The following is a 16,173-nucleotide window of genomic DNA, read 5'->3' as shown; positions in this document are numbered from 1 at the left end:
GGAGGGGTCTCACCACTTTAAGTGCGGCGGGGAAGTGCCCCTCCCGAAGAGAGGCGGTAACAACCGCCTGAATCCAGCCTCGTGTCACCTCACTGCTGTTGGCAACCAGCCATGAGGGACACGGGTCCAGTACACAGGTGGAGGCACTCACAGCTCTCATGGCCTTGTCCACATCCCCAGGGGCAACATCCTGAAACTCAACCCAGAGGTGGTCTACCAATTCATCCTCTTGTGCCTCGGCTGGAACTGCAGGGGTGAAGTCCAAATCCGACCGAAACCGAGCAATTTTGTCCGCTAAGAATTGGGCATAATCCTCAGCTCTACCCTGCAAGGGTTCCCCCGTATCCCTCCTATTTAGGAGGGAGCGGGTTATCCTAAACAGGGCGGCTGGGCGGGACTCAGCGGACGCAACCAAGGTGGCAATGTAAGATCTTTTTGCTGCCCTGAGTGCCCTGATGTACTCCTTGGTGCTGGTTGTTAGGATTGCTCGGTTCGACTCGGTCTTGTCGGACCTCCAGCACCTCTTAGCAAGGTGCTAAGGAAAGAGGGAAAGGGTGGTTCAGTGGTTCGAATCCCTAGTGCCATGTAAAAGAGTGAGCTCCCATTACTTGCCCCAGCTTCTGCCAGCCTAGCATGTAAAAATGCAAGTAGAAAAATAGGAACCACTTTTGGTGGGAAGGTAACAGCATTCCATGTGTCTTCGGTATTTAGTCATGCCGGCCACATGACCACAGAGACGTCTTCAGACAACGCTGGCTCTTCGGCTTTCAAACTGAGATGAGCACCACCTTCTAGAGTCAATAACAACTAGCACATATGTGCGAGGGGAACCTTTATCTTTTAAGGAAAGAGGAAGTTTGGGTTTACCAGATTTGAAACTGTATTTTGATGCCTATTGTTTGGTCTGTCTAAAAGAATGGGTGACTCTCCAAAATAAGAAGTTACTTGAGCTGGAGCCATGAATTTAGATTTGGATGGCATACTTATTTATATTATGATAAGGTTAAAATAAATGCTGATTTCAACAACCACTTTGTTCAACGCTCCTTCCTAAAGAGTTCAGAATAAATATAAAGTTCTCTGCAAATATTATTTTTTTTTATAAAAGAAATGGTGGAAAGGCCAAACTGGTGGACTTATGGTCAAATAATATTTTTCAATTACGGTGACCTTGTCCTCAAATCTGAAGAGGAGTTGGAATTAGAAGGACGTATTTGCCATTGGTTTACATATATACAATTGAAAGAAAGGTTTAAACTAGATTTAATAAACCTATGGATTTTGTAAAATGTGAACTAAAATTTTTATTGTGTGTTAGTGATAAATATTTTATTGCTAAGGTTTATCAATTGCTAGTGAAATTGAACATGCAGAATGAGTATATAAAAGCACTGTACGCCTCAGTATATAATATACTGATATAATATAAGGCTTGAACAATGGGAAAATATGTGGACAAAAGGTTTAAAATTTACATTAAATTATAAATTTTAAAATGTTTATAAGATGATGGTGGTGTTGGTGTCTAACACTGGACAAATTGTGAAAAATGTATAAAGGTACTTCAAATGAATGTTGGAAAAGTAAATGTAAAGAAGGAACTTTTACCATTTATGGTACTACTGAGGCTTGACTTTCGGAAGCCAATCCCCCACTGTAGGGAGGGGGAACCGATTAGGTGGTTCCGCCCCAGGCGCCTGATGGACCCTATGGGATTTCAGACGGCGCTTGGAGAACTACCTGACACTATCGTCCACAATCCGGTAGAGTCCTTAGTCGCTGCTTGGAATACAGCGGCGGCGGGGGCTCTAAACCAAATTGCGCCTTTGCGACCTCTCCGAGACAGCGGATCCAGGAAGGCCCCTTGGTTTACCGAGGAACTCCGGGAGATGAAGCACCAAAAGAGATGCCTAGAGCACCGCTGAAGGGCCAGTAAGTCTGAGTCAGACCGAGCACTGATGAGAGCCTTTATTAGAGCCTATCTCGTGGCAATATGGGTGACGAAATGTTCGCATTTTGCCGCCCTTATTGCATCCACTGAATCATACCCAGCCGCCTTGTTTAGAATAACCCGCTCCCTCTTGAAAGGGAGAGATGCGGATGACCCTTTACAAGGAAGAGCTGAGGAATTTGTTCAGTATTTAATGGATAAAGTCGCTTGGATTCGGACAGAGCTGGACTCCAATTGCACGATACCAGCCGAGGTACCGGGGGAAGATCTTGAGCATACTTTATGGATTGAGTTTCAACGTGCTTCTCCTGAGGAAGTGGACAAGGCCATGGGAGCGGTGAGTGCCTCCACTTGTATACTGGACCCGTGTCCCTCCTGGCTGGTCTCGACCAGAGGGAGGTGACACGCGACTGGATCCAGATGATTGTTAACACCTCTCTCCAGGAGGGAATCTTCCCGCCCCTCCTAAAGGATGCGGTGGTGAGACCCCTCCTGAAGAAAACGTCTCTGGACCCAGCCATTTTGAGCACCTATCGCCCAGTCTCCAACCTTCCCTTTGTTGGGAAGGTTGTTGAGAAAGTGGTGGCCTCTCAACTCCGATGGTCCTTGGATGAAGCCGATTATCTAGACTCCTTTCAGTCGGGCTTCAGGCCTGGCTACAGCACGGAAACTGCTTTGGTCGCGCTGATCGATGATCTCTGGCGAGCCAGGGATAGGGGCCACCCCTCTATCCTTGTGCTCCTTGACCTCTCAGCGGCCTTCGATACCATCGACCATGGTATCCTTCTGCGACGGTTGCGAGAGGTGGGAGTGGGAGGCACTGTTCTTCGGTGATTCTCCTCCCACCTCTCGGACAGGTCGCAGTCGGTGTTGGTCGGAGGGCAGAGATCGACCCCAAGGCCCCTCAATTATGGGGTACCGCAGGGTTCGGTCCTGTCCCCCCTCCTGTTTAACATCTACATGAAGCCGCTGGGTGAGATCATACGCCGGCACGGGATTAAGTACCATCAATACGCAGACAATACGCAGTTGTATCTGTCTGCCCCGTGCCAATTCAGCGAAGCAGTAGAAGTGATGTGCCAGTGCCTGGAGGCTGTTAGGGTCTGGATGGGAGCAAACAAGTTGGCACTCAATCCAGACAAGACCGAGTGGCTTCTGATGTTCCCTCCCAAAGATTGGCCAATTATTCCATCTCTCAGGCTGGGGGGTGAAATTATACACCCCTCAGAGAGGGTTCGCAATTTGGGAGTCCTCCTGGATTCGCAGCTGACTTTAGAACACCACCTGTCGGCTGTGACCAGGGGGACCTTTGCCCAGGTTCGCCTGGTGCACCAATTGCGACCCTACCTGGATCGGGAGGCCCTTCAGACAGTCACTCACGCCCTTGTGACCTCAAGACTGAATTATTGTAATGCGCTCTACATGGGGCTGCCCTTGAAGAGTGTTTGAAGACTCCAGTTAGCCCAGAACGCAGCCGCGTGAGCGATTGTGGGTGCACCCAGGTACACCCACGTCTCACCTATCCTCCGCGAGCTGCACTGGCTACCCATTAGTCTCCGAATCCGCTTCAAGGTGCTGGTCGCTACCTATAAAGCCCTACGTGGCATCGGACCTGGGTACCTGAGAGACCGCCTCCTGCCGATTACCTCCCTCAGACCGATTAGATCTCACAGGTTAGGTCTCCTCCGGATTCCATCTGCCAGCCAATGTCAGCTGGCGACCCCCCGGGGGAGAGCCTTCTCTGTTGCAGCTCCAGCCCTCTGGAATGATCTCCCTGTCGAGATCCGGACCCTTACTATCCTCCTGGCCTTCCGCAAAGCCACCAAGTCCTGGCTGCTCCAGCTGGCCGGGGGGCCTGTGAAATATCCAGCCCCACGGAAATTGTGAATGTTGTGGTTTTGTTTTTAAGATGTTGTCTTTGTCTAGTTTTCCCCCTTTCCCTTGTCTATTGGGAGCCGCCTGGAGTCCTTCGGGAGTGGGCGGCATACAAGACAAATAAAATCAAATTAATCAAACATGTAACAAATCAAAGAAATGGAGTAGGATTCACATTTTAATACAGAAAATTTAAATGAATATAAAGATAAATCCAGAGTATTTTCTTTTGGGCTTAATGAATAAAGAATTTTGGGTGGAAATTGGAACTTTGATGCTATATATTCTGACAGCAGCAAGAATACTCTATGTAAAAAAATGGAAGGATACTCTGATTCTCACAATGAACAAATAGCTGCAAAAGTTGACAGAGTTAGCAGAAATAACTAAATTGACTGTTTTGGTTTAAGAAAAGAATACTATTCATTTTGTTTCTATTTCAAAACGACTTTTGGACTTTGTGTTTAAGGGTGGAAAAAAATGAAACTTTGATTTGCTGATTAGATATTGTTATTATAGAAATGGCTAGCATATATTAAGTAAAAGAAGAATACAATCCATATGTGTTTATCAAGAGATAACTAATGTTTTGGACTTTTCTCTGCAGGCTTATTGGACAGGTCCTGATAGAATCCAACAGCAGGGATCCTGCGGAGGTACTGGGGACAAGCGAGATATTGAGAGCATTAGCGTTGCCCGTGAAGGATGAATTTGACAAAGTAATAGAACTGATACTTGAAATACTCAGTTATCCAGATATAACACTAGAGTCAATATGGTAATTTTTTTTTTTAACTTTCAGTTTGATATGCACAACTCTCTTTTAACAGTTACATATCGAAAGAAAGGCAAATCAGTTGTCATACATAATCATATTTTCTTCAGTTCTATTGTAAAATTCATTCTTGTTTTTCAAGAAATGTAATTTTTCAGTATATTCTCTGCAGGTATTTGCTACATTTCCTGTTAAATTGCTTCGACACTGAGTTCCCAGAATTACTCAGAAAGAACCAGACGTTGGGAGAGTTAGAGTTGTTGTCCAAAAACCCAGATGACAAAGCAGTGGAATTGTTTCTTGGGGGGCTCAAAGATTTCGATTATAAAATGGAGTTGATAGTGTAAGTAATTGGTTTCTTATTTTCAGTTTAATGTGTACATTTGTCTCTAAATTATTAATACTCTGGAACTATATTCAGGAAGAGGCAGTTCAGTTACTGTACATAAATCATATTCTCTTCAGTTCCCATAAGAATATAATCCATTCTTGTTTTTCCAAGAAATAATTATAATCTTTGAACTCTTATCTGCAGGCTTACTATACAGTTTCTGAGTACATCTTGCGTAAAGCATCTTGCAGAACGTCTCAAGAAAAAACAGAGATTTAGAGACTTAGATTCATTGGTGAACAACACTGTTGACAAAGTATTAGAACTGCTCCTTGAGGAATTCAAAGACCCAGAATACACAAAAGAGGCAGCATGGTAACTTATTATTTTTCCTTTCAGATGAAGGTATATAACATTCTCTTAACAGTTAATATTCTGGAAATATATCCAGAGAGAGGCAGTTTAGTTGTCATACTTATTCTTTTCAATTCCTACAACACAGTCCATGCTTGTTTTTCAAGAGTTAATTGTAATTTTTCTGATTCATCCCTGCAGGGATGTTGGATACTTCCCGAATGAATGCTGCAGCAATTTACTTGAACTAGTTAGGGAAAATCATGGATTTAGAGAAGTGCAAAAGTTACTGAAGAATGCAATTGCCAAATTCATAGAACTGCTGCTTGAGGTGTTCAAAGATCCAGAATGTACAAAAGAAAGAGTACAGTAAGTTATTTTCCCCTTTCAGTTCAAGATACACAAACTTTTCTTAATGATGAATATTTTGGAAATATATCCAGAGAGTGGCAGTTTAATTGTCATACATAATCATATTCTCTTCAGTTTCTACAATAACCGATGCTTGTTTTTCAAGAGTTAATTGTAATTTTTCTGACTCTTCCCTGCAGGAATGTTGGACAATTCCTGAATGAATTCTGCAGTGTTTTACGTAAGGGATTCAGCAAACATCAGGAACTGAATGAAATGGAGTTATTCCTGAACAGCATGAATGACCAAACAATGGAATTACTGTGTGAGGGGCTCAAAGATCCAGAATGTAAAATAGAGACCCTACGGTAAATGACTGTTTTTTTTTCCTTCCGTTTCATCTGCAAAACTGTCCTTTGACGGTTAATATGCTGGAGGTATATTCAGGGGGAGGCAGTTTCAATGCCATACGTATTCATATTCTCTTCAATTTCTGCAAGAAGACAGTCCATGCTTGTTTTCAAGAGATAATTGTAATATTTCAAACTCTCCTCTGCAGACTTCTTGGAAAAATCCCAAATGAATATTGCAGCAGGCTTTTTGTAGAGGTACTGAAGAAAAACCAGAGATTGAGAGTGTTAATGTTGTCCCTCAAGAATTCAGATGACACAGCAATGGAACAGCTGTATGATGGACTCAAACATTCAGAATGTACAATTGAGTCACTACAGTGAGTGATGTTTTTCCTTTCACTTTGATCTATGCAACTGTCTTTTAGATGGTTAATGTTCTGGAAAGTATATCCAGAGAGAGGCAGTACAATTGCAATACATAATCATATTCCCTATAGTTCCTATATAAGAATATAGTCCGTGTTTGTTTTTCAACAAAATAATTGTAAGTTTCTGAACAAATCACTGCAGGGTAGCCAGAAAGATCCTGACTAAATCCTGTAGAAGGCATCTTGCAGAAGTACTCAAGAAAACCCAGAGATTGGAAGAGTGTTAGAATGCAGATGACAGAATACTGCAAATCCTTTTTGAGGAGCTCACACATCCAGAAAATAAAATAGAGACACCACAGTAAACCCCTTAGTCCTTCTCCATCCTGTTTCATTTATGAACTGTGTCCTATTCTGAAACTTACAGATTGGTGCCTCCTGCAGCCACCAACAATTAGACATATTAATCCTCAGGATGTCATAAGATCCAATTTTAAAACTCTCTCTTGCAGCTTCCTACATGTCAATAACAAAGGCAGTGGGGATTCTAAATTTTCCTGTGATGAAAAGAGCAGTATACAACATTGTGGTAAAAGTAAATTAAAATATCATCAGCATAATTATACTATATGGGAAAAGATGGGGTCAAACATCACAGTCAAAACATGACATCAAATATTGGGATGTGGCAAGGAGAAGAAGAGAGGAAGAAACTGAAGATATGAATGACCCCAAGAGCTCCACAATCATAAAGAAAAGTATCAAATAAGAATACAAGAAAAGATGGAGGAGCAAAGGGAAGATCAACTAAGGTATAAGTGACAAACACTAAATAGTGAGAGAGTTCCTCAATGTAACAATACCCACCTATAACAAGAAGACTCCAACAAAGTAAGAGCAAAGCAAAGTGCAGGATTTTTGCAGTGTAGAATTTCTGCTGATACTGGTGCCATGGTCAAAATCTTCCCTCACTGTCATGCATTCCTATTCTTTGGAAAAGGCACCAATTTCTACTATATGAAGGGAGAGGTCAGGATAAGCCTTTTTCAATCTCTATCTAAAGAACTCTCAATTTATATAGAGTTAGTGAACCTATTGAGAACAAGTTCAGGAAGAAAATCAAGATGACACAATTGCCTCTTCCCAATGAAAACCAAAGTCCTTCCAATGAGGAATGGATGGAATCCATCTCTAATTACTACATTGGACATACCAGACACCAACCAGCTAGTTCAATTTATTCAAATCTACTTCATGGATCCTCAAGAGAGTGTAGAATTGATAATGGGTATATTCTACAATGTTGGAATTTAACATGAGATTGTTGAATTATTGGAGAAGCTACTATGACAATGAAACCCATTGTGTCCCTTTGACTTACAAAAGAATAATTTTGAGATGCTTCCATTGTAATTGATCCTGACTGGAGATTAGCATTTGAACATGAGAAAAGATTTAATGCCTCAATTGCCAATGAAGACACCAACATTATACCAATCAACACAGAAACTGAACCAACATCATGGCACATTATGTTGAATGAGAAGATGGTTTCCAAATTAAAGTTATTTTAATGAAGAACTTGAATCTTCCAAGGTTTTACAGTGGAATGCAGGTGATTGTGAAAGATCTCCACATGATGTCACTGTAACAAAACTAAAGATTGGTGTTTTTAAAAATGATATTATGATTCCAAGACTTACGCTCAATTTATCTGAAGATTAACATGTGCCTCTTCAGTGGACACAGTTCCTAATACAGTCATGCTTTGTTTTCACTGTATGTAAAGATGAAGGACAAATCATAGAGCATGTGCTGGTTTACCTGGAGAAACCAATATTTCAACATGATCAGCTATGCATCACTTTAAGAAGAGGAAAAAGAAGTGAAAAACTAAGAGTATCCTTAAAGAATGGCAAATCAACCAGAAATGTTATCAAATTTGTGCTTTGTTAAACGAAAAGCATGTATGTTTAGTTTGCTACATATCTTTGAGACAGATAGGATAGATTCTCTGGACCCCTTCCAGTTAGGCTTCCAGCCTAGATGTCAAAGTTCCAAGTAACACCTCTAACGAAAGAAAACTCTGAGGCTAGCAATTCCTCAAAGTTACATTTTAGTAAAGGTAAAGGTTCCCCTCGCACATATGTGCTAGTCATTCCTGACTCTAGGGGGTGGTGGTCATCTCCATTTCAAAGCAGAAGAGCCAGCGCTGTCCGAAGACGTCTCTCTGGTCATGTGGCCGGCATGACTAAACACCGAAGGTGCATGGAACACCTTCCCACCAAAGATCCCTATTTTTTCTACTTGCATTTTTACATGCTGTCAAACTACTAGGTTGGCAGAAGCTGGGACAAGTAACGGGAGCTTACTCCATTACGCAGCGCTAGGGATTTGAACCACCAAACTGCCAACTTTTCTAATCGACAAGCTCAGGGTCTTAGTCACTGAGCCACCACATCCATTTTATTAGCAGTGTCAAATTGGCACATCTGGAAAAACACCATGCTGAAAGTTTCGGGGTTTTCCCTACCCAAAAGAAAGTCAAATATCCATCCCCTGCACTCAGAAGTCCATCACATGTCCCAATCATTTCGCCATCCCAACTGGAGACGATCCCCAGTCACTCCCATCCAGGTGCAGGCCGATTATCCTTGACTCCCAGAGATAGGAATGTTGTTATGGCTCATTCTCCACTGATCCCTTGTAATCCCCCCTCCCATTTTCTCAGGCACTAATTGTGGCAGCCCTGAAGCTCCAAAGAAAAAGATGGCTTCCAGGGTTACACTGATATGGGACAGAAACAACATTGGTTGCACTTGTGAATGACCTCTGGCAGGAATGGGATGGGGTAGTGTATGCATCCCGGCTCTTCTTGATCTCCCAGCATAATATCTTTTTCAGTCAACTCAGGGAGGGGGGTGGAGGTGGCTCAATTTTGTTCTGTTTCACCTTCTTCCCTGAGACTAGCCCCAATTAATGTTGATAGGGAATGAGAGGTTCAGCCCATGACTACTGCATTGTAGGATGCCATAGGGCTCAGTACTTTCTCCACTTCTTTTTAACATGAAGCTCCTAGGTCAGGCCTGTAAACTGGTGGCCCATGGGCCATGGACACCCCTGCTCTGCAAAGGTGCAACACATCATGATACAGCCCGATTTGACATCCCCGTCCTAGGTGAAATCTTTTATATTCAGATGAAACCCAGATATACATCTCTGCCCCAGAAAAAGCAAGCGCTACTGTGGATGTCCTTACATTGTGCTTGGAGACTGTGGGGTGTGGATGAGGGACAAGAGGTTTCAACTGAATTCTGGTAAGACGGAGTGGCTCTGGGTAGGTGGCTCCTCTGTATTTGGGCCTTTACCATCTTTGTCTTGGTAGCAGTGCCCCAGACGGATCCGATGTGTAATATGGGGATCTTCTTGCACTCCCAAGTCTTGTTCAAGGAACACGTGGCAGTCATGGCTGGGAGGGCTTTTGCTCAACTTCAGGTTGTACGCAAGTTATACTCTTCCAGTGTCGAGAGATGCTAGAGTAAATCACTGTCTTTTCCCTTTCAGTTCGATCTACACAACCTTTTTTTGATGGTTAATATTCTGAAAATATATCCAGAGAGAGTCGGTTCAGTTGCCATACCTAATTGTTGTTTAATCACTAAGTCCTGTCCAATTCTTCGTAACCCCATAGATCATAGCAGGTTAGGCTCCCCTTTCCTCCTGGTGTTTGCCCAGATTTATGTCCATTGTGTCGCTGACACTGCCTAACCATCTCCCCATCTGCCATTCCCTTCTCCTTTTGTCTTGACTCTTTCCCAACATGGGATATTTTTCAGTAAGTCTTCTTTCTTCTCATTAGTTGAGCATTTTTTGGCTTTGGCACAGGCGCTTCACTCTTTTTGGAGTACCTATAATTTCCCTCCAATCTTACCCAGTAGCATATTAGATATCTTCCAACCCAAAGGGCTCATCGTCAGGTATCATGTCTTTTCGTCTTTTGATACTCTTCATGGGGTTTTCTTGGCAAAGAGAAAATACCTGGATTGCCATTTCATTCTCCAGTGGACCATGTTTTGTCAAACCTATAACCTATCCATTTTGGGTGGTCCAGCATGGCATAGTTCATAGCTTCATTCATCTATGCAGGCCCCTTTGCCACAACAACATAGTGATCCATGAGTGGGCCATGCATACCTTTAGTTCCAATAAATATATGATACATGCTAGCTTTTCAGGAGATGATTGTAATTTTCAAACTCCTCTCTGCAGGCTTTTTGGGGGGATCCTAACTGATTCCTGCAGGAGGCATCTTGGAGAAGTATTTAGGAAAAACCCAACGTGCAAAGAGTTAAAACTGTCCTTCAAGAATCTAGATGAAAAAACAATGGTGGTACTGTGTGATGGGCTCAAAGATCCAGAAAGTACAATAGAGATGCTACAGTAAGTGATTTTTTTTTTCTTTCAATCTGCACAACTGCCTGTTGAAGAGTAATGTTTTGGCAATATATCCATGGAATAGTGGTTCACTTGCCATACATAATTACACAATTCCTTTAATTCCTGAAAAAGTATAGTCCATGCTTCTTTTTCAAGACATAATGGTGATTTTTTCGGACTCTTCTCTACAGACTTGATGGAGAGATTCTGAGTGAATCTTGCAGCAGGCAACTTGTAGTAGTAGCCAGGAAAAACCAGAGAATGAATGTGTTGTGCTTGTCCTTCAAGAACCCAGATAACAAAACAATGGAGGTGCTGTGTGATGCTCTCAAACATTCAGAATGTACAATAAAGTCACTTCAGTAAGTGATTTCTTTTTCCTTTTCAGGTTGAATTGCACAATTGTCTTTTGACGGTTAATATTCTGTAAATTTATCCAGAGGGAGGCCATTTAGTTGTCATGCTTAATCATATTCCCTTCAGTTACTATACCAAGATATTCCATGCTTTTTTCAAGGTTTACTTGTAATTTTGGACCCTTCTCTGCAGGCTTGCTGGAGACATCCTGACTGAATCCTGCATCAGACATCTTGCAGAAGTATTCTGGAAAAACCAGAGATTGAGAGAGTTAAAGCTGTTCCTCCAGAATCCAGATGACAAAATATTGGAACTGCTGTGTGACAGCCTCAAACATCCAAAATGTAAAATAGAGACACTACTGTAAGTCACTATTGGTTGGTTGTTTTTTCAATTTGATGTGCAACTCTCTACTGAGTGTTTATCTTCTGGAAATATACCCAAATTGAGGCAGTTCAGTTGCCATACCTAATCACATTCCCTTTAGTTACTATAAGAATAAACTCTGCTGCACTAGGCCTCCCAGAGTTTCCTCCTCCCTGAGTCACCCCAGGCTCTACCTAAAGACCCATGCACGCAACCTGTGCATTTGTTTAACAAATGCATTGGGGAAAGCAGGGGTGGGAAGGTCATTAATTATGCACTTCTTTTAATGCACTCCTTGACTGCCGAACGAGTAAGCCCCATTACTGTTGTAAGTTGAGGACTACCTGCATTGTAATTCTTCTCATCTTTTCTGCAGGCTTGATGGAGAGTTCCTGACAGAATCCTGTAGCAAGCATCTTGCAGAAGTACTCAGGACAAATCAGAGACTGAGAGTGTTACACTTGTCCCTCAAAAATCCAGATGACATAACAATGGAGGGGCTGTGTGAGGGGCTAAAACATTCCGAATGTAGAATAGAGACACTTGAGTAAGTGATTTTTTGAGGTGTTTGAGGAATGTTTAAACAAAATGGTTTACGTTATAAATGATTTATGTTCTAAAGATGTTATGAGAGAAGAGCAAGAAGAACAAATGGCTCAAATAATTGCAAAAAAGATGAGTAATTCATAGATGCAATTATGTGTAGAAAGGACTTCTTTTTTTGGTGTTAGTTCTAGAAGGTATTGTAGATCTTCATATTGTCAACTTCAGCCTCCTTGGCATTGCTGGTTGGGACATAAGAGTTAGGTTACTGTGATGTTAAATAATTGGTCTTGGTTTTGAACCGAGATCACTCTCTAGTACTGCTTTTTCCTGTCTTTTATTGGCTCTGAGTTCTACTACGGCAAGGGTGTCATACTGACATCATCACGGCGGTTTCACATAATGTATCAGGGGTTTTTTTCCCTTCGCTAAACTGGGCATGGCCAGCGCAAGATGCATCCGTCCCACGGGCCAGGAGTTTGACAGCCCTCTTCTAAGGGATTCTTGCCCACAATAGCACTTAAGACTTGTATACCCCTTCACAGTGTTTTACATCCCTCTCTAAGTAGGTTACAGAGTCAGCATATTGCCCCCAACAATTTGGGTCCTCATTTTACCCATCTTGTAAGGATGGAAGACTGAGTCAACCTAGAGCCTGGTGAGATTTGAACTGCCAAATTGCAGGTAGCCAGGAGTCAGCAGAAGTAGCCTCCAGTACTGCATTCTAACCACTATGCCAGTATAACTAATATTGGATATAATAGTTATCTGAATTAAATTTGCCCATTCCCATCCTTTTGAGTTCACTGATTTGAAGATATCAATCTTCAAATTTGCCATCTCATATTTGACCACATCAATCTTTCCTTGATTCATAGATCTTACCTTCCAGATCCCTATGCAACACAGTTCTTTCTACTATCAGACTTTCCCTTCACCACCAAACACATCCACAGCTGACCATCCTTTTGACTTTGGCCCAGCCACTTCCCTCTTTCTAGAGCTACCTGCAATTGCCCTCCACTCTTATCCAGTAGTATATTGGGCACCTATTCCACATATTCCAATCTTCTAGCTTATATTTTAGCCTTTTGATACTGTCCACAGTTTTCATGGCAAGGATACTGGAGTGGGTTGTCATTTCCATCTCCAGTGGACCATGTTTTCTCATAACTCTCAGCTGGCCCTGGACTGCCTGGCTCATAGCTTCATTGACCTACACAGGTCCCTTCCCTACAACAAGGTAGTGATCCATGAAGGACCATACATAATCACATTCTCTTCGGTTCCGATAAAAATACAATACATGCTAGTTTTTCAGGCAATAGTTGTAATTTTCAGATTCCTCATTACAGGGTGGTTGGAGAAATCCTAACTGAATCCTATAGTAGGCATCTTGCCGAAGTATACAGGAAAAACCAGAGATTGAGAGAGCTAAAACTGTCCCTCAAGAACCCAGATGAAAAAACAATGGAGGTGCTGTGTGATGAGCTCAAATATCCAGAATGTAAAATAGAGACATTAGAGTAAGTAATGTTTTTGCTTTTATTTCGAACTGCATATCTGTCTTTTGAAGGCTGATATTTTGGAAATATATCCACAAGGAGGTAGTTGAGTTGCCATACATTATTGCATTACCTTCAGTTCCCCTCTAACAAATACAGTCCATGCTTGTTTTTCAAGAAATAATTATGATTTTTTTTTGGACTTCCTTTACAGGCTTGATGGAGAAATTCTGAGTGAATCCAACAGTAGGCAACTTGCTGTAGTAGTCAGGAAAAAACAAGGAAAGAATATGTTGAGCTTGTCCCTCAAGAACCCAGATGACAAAACAATGGAAGTGCTGTGTGGGGTACTTGAACCCCCAAAATGTACAATAGAGACGCTACAGTAAGTGACTTTTTTCCTTTCAGTTTCATTTGAACAACCATGTTTTGATGGTTAATATTCTGGAAATGTATCCAGGAGAGCCGGCTCAGTTGCTCTACACAATCACATTTCCTTCAGTTATAAAAAATAGTATCTGTGCTTGTTTTTGAAGAATAGATTGTGATATTTTTTTCGGACACTTCTCTACAGGCTTGCTGGAGACATATTGACTGACTCCTGCAGCAGGCATCTTGCAAAAGTACTCAGGAAAAAACAGAACTTGGGTATCTTATTTTTGTCACTCAAAGACCCAGAAGACAAAACGATGGAAATGCTGTGTGATGTGCTCAAACATTCAGAATGTACAATAGAGATGCTACAGTAAGTGACTGGTTTTTTGTATGTTTTTTTTTAAATTTTTTTTTTAAATTTCATTTGCACCACTGTATTTTGACAGTTAATATCCTAGAAATATATTCAGGGAGAGGCAGTTAAGTTGCCATAATCATGTACCTTCAATAGAAATAGTGTCTGTACTTTTTTTTCAAGAAATAATTGTGATTATTTTGGACTCTTATTTGTAGGGTTGTTGGAGAGGTCCTGGCAGAATCCTGTAGCAGGCATCTTGTAGAAGTATTCAGGAAAAACCAGAGATTGAGGGTATTATACTGGTCTCTCAAGAACCAAGATGACAAAGCAATGGAAGTGCTGTGTGAGGGACTCAAACATCCAGAATGTACAATAGAGATGCTACAGTGAGTTATTTTTTTCCCTTTTCAGTTTGATCTGCAAAATCATCTTTTGATGGTTAATGTTTTGGATATATATCCAGGAGAGAAGTTCAGTTGCCATACATAATCACCTTCAGTTTCCATAAAATACATACAATGCCTGTTGTTCAAGAAATAATTGTAATTACTTGGACTGTTGTCTACAGGCTAGATGGTGGGATCCTGACCGAATCCTGCAGCAGGCATCTTGCCAAAGTACTGAAAGAAAACCACAGGTTGAATGTGCTATACTTGTCCCTAAAAAACCCAGATGACAAAGCAATGGAAGCACTGTGTGAGGGACTCAAACATCCCAAATGTACAATAGAGATTCTACAGTAAGTAACTATCTTTTTCCTCTCAAGTTCATCTGCAAAACTGTCTCTTGACAGACAATATTCTAGACATCCAGGAGAACCAGTTCAGTTGCTGTACTCCCTTCACAGGGGTGGGTTCCAGCAGCCACTACTGCCATTTGTACGTGGGCATGTCACACACGCATGCACAGTGCCTTAAAAATTGTTATGCACATACACAGAAGCAAAAAATAAGATGGCAGCGCCTATGGTGCCACCTAAAGAACCGGTTTGGGGCCATGGCAGGCCTGGGTCACTGCCAGTTCCAACGACCTAGGCCGCCAAACTACTACCGGTTCAGCTGGACCGGTCCAAACCGGTAGGAACCCACCACTGTCCCTTCAGTTCCTATAAAAATAGTGTCTTCGTTGGTTTCTCAAGAAATAATTTGATTATTATTATTATTATTTACTCTTCTCTGCAGGCTTGCTGGAGTGATCCTGACAGAATCCTGCAGGAAGCACCTTGAGGAAGTACTCAGGGAAAACCACAAATTGAATGTGTTACACTTGTACCTTGAGAATGCAGATGATGAAACAGTGGAAGTGCTCTGTGAAGGCCTCAAACATTCAGAATGTACAATAGAGAGGCTACAGTAAGTAACCATGTGTTTCATTCAGTTTGATCGGCACAATTGAATGTTGATGGTGAATATTTTTGAAATGCATCCTGGGAGAGGCCGTTCACTTGTCATACATAATCACATTCCCTTTAATTCAAATAAAAATGCAATCCAAGCTTTTTTTTTCTCTTGCTTGTTTTGTTTGAGGAATCTATTGTAACTTTTCGGTTTGCTCTCTGTAGGCTTGTTGGAGAGATCCTGACTGACTCCTGCAGCAGGAATCTGGCACAAGTATTCAAGAAAAATGTGAGATTGAGAGAGTTAAAGCTGTCCCTCAAGAATCCAGATGAGAAAACAATGGAACTGCTGTGTGAAGGCCTCAAATATCCAGAATGTAACATAGAGACATTACTGTAAGTGATCATTGGTTTCTCTTCAGTCAACTAACTCTTGAATTTTTACCTTCTGGAATTAGAGTCAAGAAGTAGTTCAGCTGCCATACACAATCACCTTCCCTTCAGTTTCTATAAGAATATTTGCGATGCTTATTTTTCA

At 41.7% G+C, this 16,173-nt stretch overlaps 1 protein-coding gene and 1 long non-coding RNA gene across 3 annotated transcripts in view; one reads left to right on the top strand and one right to left on the bottom strand.

Annotated features, from left to right (window-relative positions):
• The window catches only part of LOC116510821, a 72,114-nt gene that overhangs the window by 8,129 nt on the left and 47,812 nt on the right, over positions 1 to 16,173 (bottom strand). The gene's annotated exons all lie outside the window — the stretch shown is intronic.
• The window catches only part of LOC116510748 (NACHT, LRR and PYD domains-containing protein 12-like), a 56,054-nt gene that overhangs the window by 32,519 nt on the left and 7,362 nt on the right, over positions 1 to 16,173 (top strand). For both annotated transcript variants that reach the window (XM_032220400.1, XM_032220406.1), the window contains 17 exons: positions 4,434 to 4,604; positions 4,774 to 4,944; positions 5,137 to 5,307; positions 5,488 to 5,655; positions 5,838 to 6,005; positions 6,197 to 6,367; positions 10,628 to 10,798; positions 10,987 to 11,157; positions 11,345 to 11,515; positions 11,895 to 12,065; positions 13,417 to 13,587; positions 13,781 to 13,951; positions 14,141 to 14,311; positions 14,515 to 14,685; positions 14,868 to 15,038; positions 15,481 to 15,651; positions 15,861 to 16,031. In XM_032220400.1, the coding sequence (XP_032076291.1) occupies positions 4,434 to 4,604; positions 4,774 to 4,944; positions 5,137 to 5,307; positions 5,488 to 5,655; positions 5,838 to 6,005; positions 6,197 to 6,367; positions 10,628 to 10,798; positions 10,987 to 11,157; positions 11,345 to 11,515; positions 11,895 to 12,065; positions 13,417 to 13,587; positions 13,781 to 13,951; positions 14,141 to 14,311; positions 14,515 to 14,685; positions 14,868 to 15,038; positions 15,481 to 15,651; positions 15,861 to 16,031 (2,901 nt within the window). The remainder of the gene's footprint in view (positions 1 to 4,433; positions 4,605 to 4,773; positions 4,945 to 5,136; positions 5,308 to 5,487; positions 5,656 to 5,837; positions 6,006 to 6,196; positions 6,368 to 10,627; positions 10,799 to 10,986; positions 11,158 to 11,344; positions 11,516 to 11,894; positions 12,066 to 13,416; positions 13,588 to 13,780; positions 13,952 to 14,140; positions 14,312 to 14,514; positions 14,686 to 14,867; positions 15,039 to 15,480; positions 15,652 to 15,860; positions 16,032 to 16,173) is intronic.

This window comes from Thamnophis elegans, chromosome 1 (genome assembly GCF_009769535.1).
Source record: "Thamnophis elegans isolate rThaEle1 chromosome 1, rThaEle1.pri, whole genome shotgun sequence".
Lineage (NCBI taxonomy): Eukaryota > Metazoa > Chordata > Lepidosauria > Squamata > Colubridae > Thamnophis > Thamnophis elegans.
Note: the sequence above shows the minus strand (reverse complement) of the source record. Positions and strands in the feature narration are given on the sequence as shown.